The 14,897-nt window shown below is 35.8% G+C and overlaps 1 protein-coding gene across 4 annotated transcripts in view; it reads right to left on the reverse strand.

The window, feature by feature from the left end:
• The window catches only part of NEDD4 (NEDD4 E3 ubiquitin protein ligase), a 120,739-nt gene that overhangs the window by 43,033 nt on the left and 62,809 nt on the right, over window positions 1-14,897 (reverse strand). For all 4 annotated transcript variants that reach the window (XM_036929716.2, XM_036929714.2, XM_036929715.2 and 1 more), the window contains one exon: window positions 631-681. In XM_036929716.2, the coding sequence (XP_036785611.2) occupies window positions 631-681 (51 nt within the window). The remainder of the gene's footprint in view (window positions 1-630; window positions 682-14,897) is intronic.

A 14,897-nucleotide genomic window follows, 5' to 3' on the forward strand; every position in this document is an offset into this window, starting at 1 on the left:
TGTCCACTTTATAATCTGGCTATTCCCTTTCCTATTGAAATTCAATACAGCCAAAAATAAAGTAATGATTTTTCAAAGCAAAATGGCTTTTCCTTTTCCTTTTTCTATTTGAGACACCACTCCTATCTCCCAAGTTCAACCTGTATTATCTTTAGTTTTTGCTCATTGTTTTTTTCAACCTGCATATCAGAAACCTGGTCCAATAATGTTTTATTGTGCAATGTTTCCTGAATCTGTCTGTTTTCTGCCATTGCTATATACTTGGTCCAGATTCAGTTTCATTCCTATACTGTTGTAACCAATCTTAGTTTCCTTCTGTGAGACTAATCTCTCCCCACTACAGTTATTCAGTAGAATATTTCCAAATGGATCTTCCTCAAACTATGCTTTCATGATGTCAACCAACTTCAGGGACTCTCTATTTCTTCCTGGGGTTCATATAAGGGGAATCTTGAAAATTTTAAATGAAAAATTGAGATGAATTTTCAGAAAATAATATGTTCAAGAAATAATAGCCACACACATTTTACAAATCAAATATTTATAATCACTATATTGGAAATCTGTAAGTATTTATTAAAATAAAAAGAATAAACATAAAAAAATAAAATCATGAACACCTATACCAACCGGTAATGGATAAAGAGGAACATCCACTTGACCTAGGAAATCATCTCTTGTCTATAAGAGAAAGGAGAAAAATGAGACTAGTAAAATATGCTCCATCCTTTTAGAAGATTTTGATGAGTTGCTGCTAACATTCACAAAAGAAAATAGAAGTTTTTGTTTATTTAGTCCAGTGCAATATGAATGGAAGATAAAAGGTAATATGGTACAACTTCTAGTAATGACAGAATACAGTATATTAGACTGATCCTTTTGCAGACAATAATTATATACTCCGAAAAGAACATAAAAACAACTCTTTGAAGGGACCATAGAGTGACCAATGCCAGCAGAAATGGGAGGGGAGTCAATCCTTGAGAGAGCTTTTTAGGAAAATTTCCTTGAACTCACAGAAATGAATTTTGAGTGAAAAGCCCCATTGAATATTAGACAAAATGCATGAAGAAAAGACTCACAGCAAAGCACATCATTATTAACACTTCAAAGCACCAGGGATGAAGAGAAGAGATTCTAAAAGCTTTGAGGGATACAAAACAGACCCTACACACAACTGAGAGACCAGAGAATGATGCCTTCAAAACTGTGAGAAAAAAATATTTCCTACATAAAATTCTATATCCAGCCAAAATATCTTTTTCAAAAGTGAAAGTAGAACAAAGACATTTTCAGACATTGGTGTTTTTAGCAAGGTAACGGAGGATATACTTCATGGTAAGGGAAGATGCAGGGGATTCAAGACAAGAGAAAAGGAAAGAGGAGCCACAGAATGATAGGGAAGAGAACTTTCAGGATAACAATAGTGTAAGAACTACAGAACAACCAGTGCTTATGCGAGCAGGAAGATGGATAGCTGTGAAAGGGATGCTTCCAGAAAAAGAGGAGTAACCATGTCTACCTAATAGTGTTTTGTGAGAATTAAATAATGTACATAAAGTGTTTTGCATAATACCCAGCATGCAGTAAGCATTCAATAAAAGCTAGCTGTTATATTTGAAATGCTGGATTCTATAATGAAACCCCTGATCCCTTTCCCATGGACCAGATGGTGGGCATTTCAAATAGGTACAGACAATAAAAGGAGCATGACTGGAGCCTGAAGTCTAGCAAATTAGCTTAGTTTAGGACCATATCCCTATTCCAGACCATAATTTTGAATTGAGTTGATAATTTTTGAAATGGACAAGCTAGCTTTTAATTATATCCAGAGGCTGTTCTATGGTATGTTTTTTCCTGTTTTTATTGCAAATAGATGTTATACCTCATAAATATGATCTTCAAAAAGCTATAAATAAGAAGCAAATACAACAGAATATAACAAAATCTCAACCAAGATGACTGAGAAATAAAATATTTTCATTAGATGAATTAAGTAGGCTTAACCAGACCAAGAAATAAAATACTTTTTTTTAGTTCAAGCTTATTGAATAGCCTCACCCCAGTATACATCTATATGATCATTCATGACCTGGCAGTGTTCAAAAACATGGCTGTGGTCAATTATCACTAGAGTAACATAGGTAGAGAACAGGGTTTCTCACCTTGGGCACTACTGAGAATAAGAGTCAGTTAATTTGTTGTTGTTGCTGGTGGTGCTGTCCCATACATTGAAGGATGTTTAGCAACATTCCTGGCCTCTACCCATTAAATGCCAGTAGCCTCCTTCTACCAGTTATGACAACCAAAAATGTCCCCTGGGTGGCAAAACTGTCCCTGGTTGAGAACCACTATTAAAGAAGGTATAAAACAGAATGTCTCAGTGAGTGAGTACCCCTACCTTTTAAATAAGAGTTTTATTGATAAATAATGAACATATAATTCACTCACTTAGGTTGTACAATCAATTTTAGAACATTTTCATCACCCCAAAAAGAAAACCCTTTCCTATTAGCAGTCATATCCATTTCCCTGCTCTTTCCTCAGCCCCAGGGAACTACCAATCTACTTTCTGTCTCTGGATTTTCCTATTCTGAGCATTTTATATTAATGGAGTCATATATTATGTCATCCTTTATGACTGGGTTCCTTCACATACAATAATGTTTTCAAGGCTCATTCACTTTGTAGCAATATCAGTACTTCACTCCTTTTTAATTGCTGAATAATATATTGTATTTATACATCATATTGTTTATCCACTATCAGTTGATGGACATTTGGCATGTTCCCACTTTTTTGGCTACTATTAATAATGCTGGTATGAACATTCAAGTACAAGTTTTGTGCAACATATGTTTTCATTTCTCTTGGGTATGCACTTAGGAGTGGAATTCCTGGTCCTATGGTAACACTGTTTAACCTTTTGAGGAGCTGTCAGACTTTCCAAATGGCAGCACCATTTCTCATTCTCAAGAGCATGATATGAGGGCTTCAATTTCTCCAGATCCTTCGTAACACTTATATAATAAATTAATATATATTAAAATAATATTTACTGACCAAACTGTGCACACTACAGATTGTCCTGTTTAAAAATCACCTTACTTTAAAATTCTTATTCAGATTTTCAGGCATTCTTAACTTATATCCTACCAAATGCAGATTTGCTTTATGAAGTGCATGCAGCTCATATATATGATGTAACTCTTGCAAGGAAATGCTTGATACTCAGAATTTGGAACAGTTGGTTGGCTAGGGAAACATTAATGAACATCACAGACTGATTTGCCTTCATAGGAATGAATTTAAAATGTACTTTTTCTTTGTAAATGGAAAAAGAGCCTCTAATTGTCCTATATTTATAGCAACCATATGTCCCAGACTTTCCAGATTTGTTCCCAGTTTCTTATTCTCCATCTCCTCATACCATGCATATTGGTTCAAATGCAATCAAAATTTTAGTTCAGAAAAATTTGTTCATTCCTCTAATAATGGAAATGTAGTTCTTTGGGATCATTTCATTTTAAGTAGAAGTTATATTTCAGATAAAGGAAAAAATAAGGAAGACATGTTGCAAAAAAATTTTTTTATGTTATTTTATGTACCGGAAATACTTGAGACAAGGAAATTTGCATCGTGTAGGATTTTTTGTTCTATGTTTTTGTTTACAAAATGCAATCAATGAATAAGGACTATGGAGCAATGTATGAGATAAGATGTTTTTTCCTGTCTCACAGTGACCAGGCACTCTGCAACCAAGACTGAATTTCTGGGGAAGATTTTTAAGTTAAGAGGTTTCAAGAAATAGGGGGCACAAAGGCATATAAAATGATGATCAAAATCATTGGCCATCAGGGAAATGCAAACAACCACAGTGAGGTACCATTTCACACCCGCTAGGAAGGCTACATCAGGAAGGTAATAATACAGTAAAATATTATTTAAAATAATATTTTAAAGGGATGAATTTCAGTTTCTTAAAACAATTTTTAGGACATGAAAAGAGAAAAATACAGATTGTTGCTTGTGTAAAACTTCAATTAGAACTATAGATGTTCTAAGTTTAGGAGGACACACCGTTATTAACTTTGATAAGGTGACATAGTGGCTAAATGTTCTCTTTAACAGAACCCAATGTTACAAAAAGTCAGAATTTTAAAAACAGGGAAGTTAAAGTGTCATTGAAGAACACTTGGCTTTAAAAAGAGTTCCCATGGAATCTGAGTCATTCCAAGGTATATCCACTGTAAAAAGAAAAATATCTCTAGGGCCTTTTTCAGTATCAGTCCATATCAACAATGTCGTTCCTTTTAAAGGGTTGTGTACTTACGGCATTGTATGGAAAACCAAAATTTAGTTGGCTCCTTATTGACAGATATTTGCCCATGATAAGCAATGCCTCAATGATTAAACTTGTATTTATCATTTTACATATATACCTGAGATAATTTTTATTTTGTGTAATAATAAAAACTACAGTAATCTGAACTAATATGAAATGGAAACAGATCTCAGCGACTGAGTGACTGACTGGCTTTTACAGAAAGAAATAGTATCCTGAGTAAGCTAAAAAGCACATACACGTTTTCAAAGATACAATCAAGATCAAGACCAAGAAGTTTGCATTTGAATTCATTTTTTACTCAGTGCCAATAACTAGTCTTCACACAACTGCATTTAAATTCTTTATGTGCCATGTCATGATTCTTCTGTATATATCACTAAAATTCTAAAAAAAAAAAAAGAATTGGGTAGGCGGTAAAAAAGAAATAATAAATTCATAACTATAAAAATGCCCAAAGCACTGTTAATGATATTTAAATTAAGGCAAGAGATCAAGAGATATTTCAGAGATCATAAAAAGTGAGAGTGGAGTTAAAAGCTCTGAACCTGAGTTACTGAAAGTAAAATTATGTAAGAATGTTAGAATTTAAGGTAAAATTTAAACTCTCATAAACACTGTCTTGATTTTTTGAAAAGTTGATTATTTTGACTTAGAGGCTATTAGCACATGTGAATCCCTGAGAAAAATAAGCACAACTTTTATGAATGGACCCATTTATAGTTTTTTTTTAAATAAGGATTTTCTGCTTCCAAAACTTTATGAAAACTATTATTTTTAATGAGCATCCTTCCTTTCAAAATCCGTACTACATGGATTCATACTACATTCTAGATATTAAAAAGGATTATGAAAACTACACTAAAGTTAGCTTAACTATTTTCTAATGTATGCATATCTTAAGTAAAATTGCATTTGCATAACTTCTACCTTCCTATGATGAACTGACTTACTCTATACTAGGACCTGCTTATTTTAAACATTTTTCTAGAAGTTCAAGATTTATTGATTCAATCTTTTTAGTATGTTGAGGGGGAAATGGTGTTAGCTAACAAACAGTATAATCTGATCTAGGCTACAAAATCATAGTGCTATGGAAACTGGATGTCTTTGCTTAAAGTAAACATTCAATGTCCCAAGTCTGTGACCGTGCAGCCAGCCAGCCTGTCTGGTAGATTGAACTGTAAAACACAACTGTACTTGTTTTTTGACAACAGCTTTATACTGGTTGAAATTTGGGGGACATTTTACACCCTTAGAGGCTCTCACACTTTTAAAGGGATTTTTACCTAAGAGATGGGGGTAGGGAGCAAGTCAGGAGAAGCCACTGTCTAAACTAGTTTCAGTTTGAATTAGCCTCTGAATTCCAGTTTCTTTAGAGTTTTCACTTTATAATCATCACCGACCTGTGAAAACTGATGATGCCTTGACATGTTCCTCTATCTTGACATGCTTTAAAGTTTAGTTATAATTTACTGTGAGAATTTTCAAGTATAAACCATTTTTAATATGCTACAGAAGAGAAGGAATCTGGAAAAGACATGGAACAATAGGAATCAGGTTGTGCTGTATTAAATGGATAGGATTTGGTATTTTCAGAATTAAAATTTAACATATCCAACATACTTTTAGAAGCCATTTATATTGTATGCCCCTAAACTAGAGGACTATAGAAGGTGAGAAAAAGTTTTGCACTTACTGCAACTTTCCTCCCCCCTCAAGCAAGGTCAGGGCCTCACCAGTTTTGCCTATTGTTCCAAATTTTGTATTTCTAAACAAAGGAAAATAGCAGAAGTTATATTTAACCAGGAAATATATCCACAGCTAGGTAACTGATAAAAGGGCTCTTCCTTTCAGCAGAAAAATATTCATTTTTGATTGAAAATAAACTGACATAGAAATTCATTCTTCTGAGTTCCAGTCAACTATGACACTACTTTTTTTCTTTCTAGGAATGTTTGCCAAGCTACCAGGGAAAGTAAAAGGTAAACGTTTAAGAGATGGAAGCAATATTCTCTAGGAATTATATCTGTAGTCTAAATGAGAAACTAATTTAGTACATGACCGCCACTGTTGAGAGAGATACAGTGACTTTAATTCTAAGAAAAAAAAAAGCTGCGTAAAATATCTCAGATATTTCATTTAAAAACAGGTTAAGTGTGAGAAGATGAACAAAAATAATCACTTTAAAAATGGATTAAAGAAGCTGTGACAGCAGAGGAAGTAGCCAAGAGGCTTTTGCTCCCAACCTAATCTCGAGTTTTCAGAGATTTAGATGGAGTTAGTCTACTGAGTGGTTTTCAAACCTCAAGGTCTGTCACCATCACTGAGGGGGCGTTTTAAAGCCAGGTTGCTGGGCCCTGCCCCCAGGTTCAAGAGGTCTGAGTGGGGCTGGAAACACGCCATTCTCCCAGGTTCTCAGGTTACCCAGGCAGCTGAGCCAGCATTCACACCTGGAGAACTACATCTCTATTCAATCTAGTTTCTGGAGAAAACCAGGAAGAGTAAACCATGACTAGTAACCACTGAAGATGAATGGGCAGCAGAGCATCTAAACGTATCTAATTTTATGCTGCCTACTTCAACATGGACTTGGTAGTTGTAAGGTAACACACAATGTACATTAAGACACATAGGTAACGCAGAACAGAATCCCTCTAAAAGCAGCAGCAGGAGTCAGGTGTCTCTGTATCTGCATTTCTTTCTGGCTTAAATTGTAAACATAAGAACATATTTTCTAATTACAGCAATCCTCTTCTCAAAACCCTTGAAGACTTTCTATTTTATACACATCACTTCCCAAGTGTGTTCTGAAGGTTAATAGATCCTCAGATGCTAAAAGATACTAAGAGTTAGGGAGGAGCCAAGATGGCGACATGAATACGGCAGTGGAAATCTCCTCCCAAAACCATATATATATATTTAATACAACAAATACAACTATTCCTAAAAGAGAGACCAATGGATACAGTACAACAGTCAGGCTACATCTACATCTGTGAGAACTCAGCATCTCACGAAGGGGGTAAGATACAAGCCGCGGACTGGCGGGACCCGAGCGTGCCCCCCACCCCAGCTCCATGGTGGTAGGAAAGGAGTCAGAGCAGGGAGGGAGTGAAAGCCCAGGACTGCTAAACAACCAGCTCTAGTAATCTGCACAGGGAGCACAGACACACAGTGCATGGTGTGCTGGATATTAGAGAAACGGAAAAGCAAAATCTGTGAGCAGGTCCCCACAACCGGTTCCCCTGAGACAAAAGAAAGGTGAGTGCTTTTTGAAAGTCTTAAAGGGACAGGGACCTCACAGCTGGATGGAATCGTCCCGGCATACTCAGCCCAGCAGCTGGGAATCCCGGGGAATTCCAGGCGCCCTAACCCCCTGGGCAGCAGCGCAGCTCTGAAGCCCCTCACGGTGATAAGCAGCCTGCCAGTTGTTCCCTTGGCTGGCACAGCCCACGACACAGCAGCCCAGTAGCCTGAGAACAGCCGTGCGTGCCTGTGGGGAGGAGCAGCCACGCGCACCTGAGGCAGCAGCCCAGTTTGAAAAGGACAGATGCACCCCTATGTTTATTGCAGCACTATTTACAATAGCCAAGAAATGGAAGCAACCTAAGTGTCCATCAGTAGATGAATAGATAAAGAAGATGTGGTACATATACACAATGGAATATTATTCAGCCATAAGAAGAAAACAAATCCTACCATTTGCAACAACATGGATGGAGCTAGAGGGTATTATGCTCAGTGAAATAAGCCAGGAGGAGAAAGACAAGTACCAAATGATTTCACTCATATGTGGAGTATAAGAACAAAGCAAAAATTGAAGGAACAAAACAGCAGCAGAATCACAGAACCCAAGGATGGACTAACAGTTACCAAAAAGGAAGGGACTGGGGAGGATGGGGCATTACAATTAGCATGTATAATGTAGGGGGGGCACAGGGAGGGCTGTACAACACAAAGAAGATAAGTAGTGACTCTACAGCATCTTACTATGCTGATGGACAGTGAGTGTAATGGGGTTTTTTGGGGGGCCTCGGTGATGGGGGGAGTCTAGTAAACATAATGTTCATCATGTAATTGTAGTTTAATGATACAAAAAAAGATACTAAGAGTTGAAAGGTGGTCACATAGTTGGGAAATGTTTGGATAAAAGAAGTTCAAAAGTTTATTTCTTGAGGACTTCAGGAACTTAACTTGACTAGTATGCATTGTGACCATCCAATAGAGCATGTGGCATTAAACAAACTTATTTCTCAATGGGATGAGCTTTCCATAAGGTACCTTACAGATTGGTGAGGAGTATGTTTCAAAAATACTAGTCCAAAAGAAAAACTATGATTTCCTTAGCATGGAATCTAGGCCCTCCACATCTGTCTATCAAATCTACCTTGCAGCCTTACCTATTAATATAAGCCTCCCCCAATAGAGTACTATATGTTTGCTGAAAAATCCTATATTTTGGCCTCTCTGCTTCCTGCAAAGTTTCTTTCTCTCTCTGCCGGTGTAAATTCTACTTATAAGGCCCAGATCAATGTCATTTTAATGAAAATTGTCTTGAGCACATGGGAGCCACCACATAGGAACCCCAGAAATACTTTATAGCAGCCTGGGATCCTTTGTGGAAAAGGACTAAGTCAATAAAGCTTGAGTTATAATTGTTATTTTTGTCTCCACTGGTACCTGCAGTCTGGTGAAATTTGCGAAAACTTAAGTTATATGTATCGAATGAAATTTGACTGCCTCTATCAGTATAATATATTTCATCAGTTTTACCACCTGTTTGATAAAATTTACAAATAACAGTCCACAATAATGTCCTAGTTAATTGTAGAAGGTTAAAAAGAAGTCCTAAGAGCCAAATGCCTATTTTCTTTCAGTAAAGGGAAAAATAGCTGTAAGAGGGATATTTCTATTTTTATTGTTTAAAACAATTTTATTGAGGTACATATAATAAAATGCACAAATCTTAGCATACTGCTCAATGAATTTTGACACGTATATACACGAAGGTTATTTTTAAAACCTGTATCAGATGGATATAAAATTTCTAGTCCTCATAACAACTCTGCCAAGTTTCATAGATTTCATATTTCATAAACATGAAATCAAGACTCAGTGAATCTGTCAGAGGAATTATTATAGCTAATTCATGATAGGGTACATTTCCACTCTACCCAGGAATGTAGAAGGTAGAAGAAGGTAGGTATCCCAGATGTTTGAACCCTAAGTGCAGATTTGTGGTGATTAAGACTGAGGTCAAGTGTAGTTAGGGATAAATTCCAAGTCCCAACTCTAACCTCTTAGTTTTAGATTGCAAAGGAAAACTCAATTATACTGGTAACAATTATATTTCAAAAATTATCTGATTAAAGAAACAGAAAATCTTATGACAAATTATAATTGAAATGTTCAGGCACAAAGTGAAATGAACATCATAAAACAGATGAAGAAATAGACACAAGTCAAAGGAGATGTACTCATCTTGAGCTATGCCAATACTAAAATGACCCAGATGACAGAGACATCCAGTCAAAACAGTTTAGAACTACTGTTAATTTTGGTCAGTGTGATAAGTGTGTGGTCGTTTTATGGATTTAAAAGGTTCTTGTCTATTACAGATGCACTACAAAGTGTTTATGGGTAAAATTATATGAACATCAGGGATAGAGAAAATAAAATAAAATCAGAAAAAGAAGGAATAGAGGAGATGAATGACATAATTGACAAAATGTTGATAATTGTTGAAACTGGGAGTTCACCGGGTGCACAGATGGAGCTCATTACATTATTCTTTCTACTTTTCTGTGTGTTAGAAATTTTCCATAGTAAAAAACTTAAAACCATTATTTGAAAAGTAGGTAGTTTACAATGATTTAGGTAGTTTTATAATGGTTACTGAATGAAAAGAACGGAAGAATGATATTTATAAACAGTCTTATAGGAGTTAGAAACACACAGTAGGAGCTATTTGATCAATAAAATTAATTAGAAAGAACAAAGTAATTATAAATGTTGGGTCATAACTCAGAATAGAAAAAGAAATATTTGAAAGATAAACTGGTTCTCTAGTATAATGTGCTTAAAATAACAATCCCTAAACTTAGCATTCACTCAACAACGGTAATAAGAAACGACTTGATCTGGACTATTTGTTCTTCAAAGTGTAAAAGTTATTCATCAGGTTGTAGTCAGTCCAAGAGGAGATTTTCCTCTAGAAAAAAAAATTTTTTTTCTGAGGCTATTTTTACTAGAATAACCTTCCTCAAGCAGCTTTATCCTGTAATTCCTCCTACTGCAGGGTGGGATGAAAGTCCCCTTGGCTAGTGACGTAGGAGAAAAGTGCTTTAGAAAACACAAGCAAGTTGAGTTTTGGTCCAAGTATGACATTTACTACATTTATGATCTTGAGTAAGTCATTTTAACTTTTATTTTCTGATGTATTACAGATACAGGGTTAAGGCTTAAAAGAGAATAGATCAGGATTTTCTCCAGGTTAAAATCATCATAGGAGTTTGAAGTTCTAGTGACATAAGCATTCAATATTGTGCTCCATCAGGAGGCTAGAATTGTCTCCTCTTCCTTCTTGTCCTATAACTGAACACATTTTTAGTAGGTCTATTCTTTTCCTTACAGTGACAGGCATGTGCATTTACATTTAAATGCACTTCCAAGAATGTAAAAAGTTAGGAAATATGTTAAAGAAACCACATATTCTATTGTAAAGAATGTAGTCTTTCTAAGAGTATTTTTACCTCTAGAATAGACACAATGTATTTCAGACAGTAAGTATGGAAATCAGACACCTCCCTTACTATAGATTAATTAAATCATTATCAGTACCTTAAGACTTTGGTAAATAAATATCACTTTTAAGGCATGATTTACCCTGAATTAACTCAGTTTCAGAACCTGTAGAAAGAAATTACCTTCATTCCCTGTTTATCACTAACCACGGCTATAAAACATAACTGGATGGTACATACACACAATGGAATATTATTCAGCTATAAGAAGAAAACAAATCCTACCATTTGCAACAACATGGATGGAGCTAGAGGGTATTATGCTCAGTGAAATAAGCCAGGTGGAGAAAGACAGTACCAAATGATTTCACTCATCTGTGGTGTATAAGAACAAAGAAAAAAACTGAAGGAACAAAACAGCAGCAGAATCACAGAACCCGAGAATGGACTAACAGTTACCAAAGGAAAAGGGACTGGGGAGGATGGGTGGGAAGGGAGGGATAAGGAGGGGGAAAAAGAAAGGGGGATTACAATTAGCATGTATAATGTGGGGGGGACACTGGGAGGGCTATGCAACACAGAGAAGATAAGTAGTGATTCTACAGCATCTTACTACGCTGATGGACAGTGACTAAAATGGGGTTTGTTGGGGGAACTTGGTGAAGGGGGGAGCCTAGTGAACATAATGTTTCTCATGTAATTGTACATTAATGATACCAAAATAAAAAATAAAAATAAAAATAAAGATATGGTGAGGAACATTAAAAAAAAAACATAACTGGGCAATCACTGAAAATTTCTTCTCTGGAGAAAAAACAACTGACCTCTGAGAAAAGACCTCCAGATACTGACAGTGAGAAGTCTCCCGATAGGAAAACCTTCGAGATGAAATGCCCCACAGGATTACAGAGCCACCAGATAACCTCAGTTATCACATGACTCACTCTCAAACATGAACAGACAGCCACAGTTTACCAGACACCTGGAGAAAAATGTCCAGTAACAAACAGAAACAAACAATAACAGCAAAGTGACTCATATGAACCAGAGATAAGTATGACCATTAAAGGACTTGAGAAAAATAAACACCTGAAGTAAAATATTCTTACTTATAAAACAGGAGTAACAATCGGGAACCACCAGAGAACAAGATAGAACTTTAGAAATTAAAATAGCCAAAATTTTAACATCAAAGAGAAGGGAAAACTTGGGAGGAACCTTCCAGAAAGTAGATAAGGAGGCAAAAAAAAAAAAAGCCAGAAACCAGGAGGGGTAAATAAATTATAAGATAATCCAATAGATGCAAACTTTGGCTAGTAGGAATTCTAGGAAGACAGAACAAGGAAAAAAGGCAGAAAGAAAATCTTCAAAGAAGTAACACCTGGTTTTTAAAACAGGCACATGTGTTATCTTAAAAATTAAAATTAGTTAAAAATTATATAAGCAATCACAAATCTCAGAGTTTAGGTGTTCAGCTGCCTGAATTAGGTGTATATTATAAAATGTATATATATGTAACATATATATTATACTATATTATACTTATTTTTATGAATTACATTGTCTTCTCATCTAAACTCTTCAAAGCCAGAAATAATATTTGCCACTTAGAGCAAGCACATATTCTATTTCTGATAAATACTTGTTAAACTCATTTGTGTTGAAGATAACTTTAGTTTCCATTAAGCTCTGTGACTCTTTAGGAAGGCTCAGTCTTTCATCCTTAATACAAAAGGTAAAGGTCATTCTTAGCTAAAATAGTTACTTGAAACTTGAAAACATTCACAAAAAGGATGACAGGAGATATTGCTTGGAGAATAGCTTAAAAATATATAACACTTCAATTGTGTATGTTTCAAATCTCATGCTGAGAGGGGGTCAAATTAATTTAGGCAATAATTTTTAAAACAACATAAACCAGAATTACAGCCATAATGAATTCAAGAGATTTCTTTTAAGTAGAACTTCATGCCTTTTAGATCAATATTTTTAAGTTCTTAAATGAAACTATAATGTAATCCTAGAAAATCTAATAGTCAGAATTCTGCAAAAGTCATACTAAACTTCCTTTATGAGGCAGATAGGCAAACTTTTTTTGGTTAACAAGTTCAATGTTTCTTGATCCAACAATCTCTTCAACCTTACATGGTCTTAATCAGTAACTACTGTAAGTGCCTAAGTGGACTTCACACTTTCTGAAAATTATTTTTGCCATGCTCACAGATATATCTATGGCTCTCCTTTATGTAAAAGTGGGAAAGGAATTCACTGGATACTTCAACTCTGAACTGAATTACTGTTCTCATAGAAGAATGGTCTTAAAGCCTTGCTTCTCAAAGTGTGTTTGGGAAATTAACAGCATTGGCATGACCTGGGAATTTGTTAGAAATATGGAACTCTCGAATGGATCAAGGACCTTAAGGTAAGTCATGAAACCATAAAACTCACAGAAAAAAACATAGGCAAAAATCTCTTGAATATAAACATGAGCAACTTTTTCCTGAACACATCTCCTCAGACAAGGGAAACAAAATAAAAAATGAACATGTGGGACTACATCAAACTAAAAAGCTTCTGTATAGCAAAGGACACCATCAGTAGAACAAAAAGGCATCCTACAGTGTGGGAGAATATATTCATAAATGACTTATCTGATAAGGGGTTAACATCCAAAACATATAAAGAACTCACATGCCTCAACACCCAAAAAGCAAATAATCCAATTAAAAAATGGGCAGAGGATATGAAGACACTTCTCCAAAGAAGGAATTCAGATGGCTAACAGGCACATGGAAAGATGCTCCACATCACTAATTATCAGGGAAATGCAAATTAAAACCACAATGAGATATCACCTCACACCAGTTACAATGGCCAACATCCAAAAGACAAGAAACAACAAATGCCGGTGAGGATGCGGAGAAAGGGAAACCCTCCTACACTGCGGGTGGGAACGGAAATTAGTTCAACCATTGTGGAAAGCAATATGGAAGTTCCTAAAAAAATAGAAATAGAGATAGAAAACTAAAAATAGAAACACCATTTAACCCAGTAATTCCACTCCTAGGAATTTACCCGAAGAAAACAAGATCCCAGATTCAAAAAGACATATGCACCCCTATGTTTATCACAGCACTATTTACAACAGCCAAGATATGGAAGGAACCTAAGTGTCCATCAGCAGATGAATGGATAAAGAAGAGGTGGTACATAAACACAATGGAATATTACTCAGCCATAAAAAGAAAACAAATCCTACCATTTGCAACAACATGGATGGAGCTAGAGGTATTATGCTCAGTGAAGTAAGCCAGGCAGAGAAAGACAAGTACTAAATGACTTCACTCATTTGTGGAGTGTAACAACAAAGCAAAACTGAAGGAACAAAACAGCAGCAGACTCACAGACTCCAAGAAGGGACTAGTGGTTAGCAAAGGGGAGGGGGAGGGCAGGGAGGGAGAAAGGGCTTAAGGGGCATTATAATTAGCATACACAATATAGGTAGGTCACAGGGGAAGGCAGTACAACACAGAGAAGACAAGTAATGACTCTATAACATCTTACTATGCTGATGGACAGTGACTGCAATGGGGAGACAGGGTGAGGACTTGATAATATGGATGAATGTTGAAACCACAATGTTGTCCATGTGAAACCTTCATAAGATTGTATATCAATGATACTTAAAAAAAAATATGGAACTCTCAGGCCCCACACCAGACCTATGGAACCAGAATCTATCTAAATTTTAACAAGATCTCTAGGAAATGTGCATGCACATGGAAATCTGAAAATCACTGGTCCAG

Source organism: Manis pentadactyla, chromosome 11 (genome assembly GCF_030020395.1).
Source record: "Manis pentadactyla isolate mManPen7 chromosome 11, mManPen7.hap1, whole genome shotgun sequence".
Taxonomy (NCBI): domain Eukaryota; kingdom Metazoa; phylum Chordata; class Mammalia; order Pholidota; family Manidae; genus Manis; species Manis pentadactyla.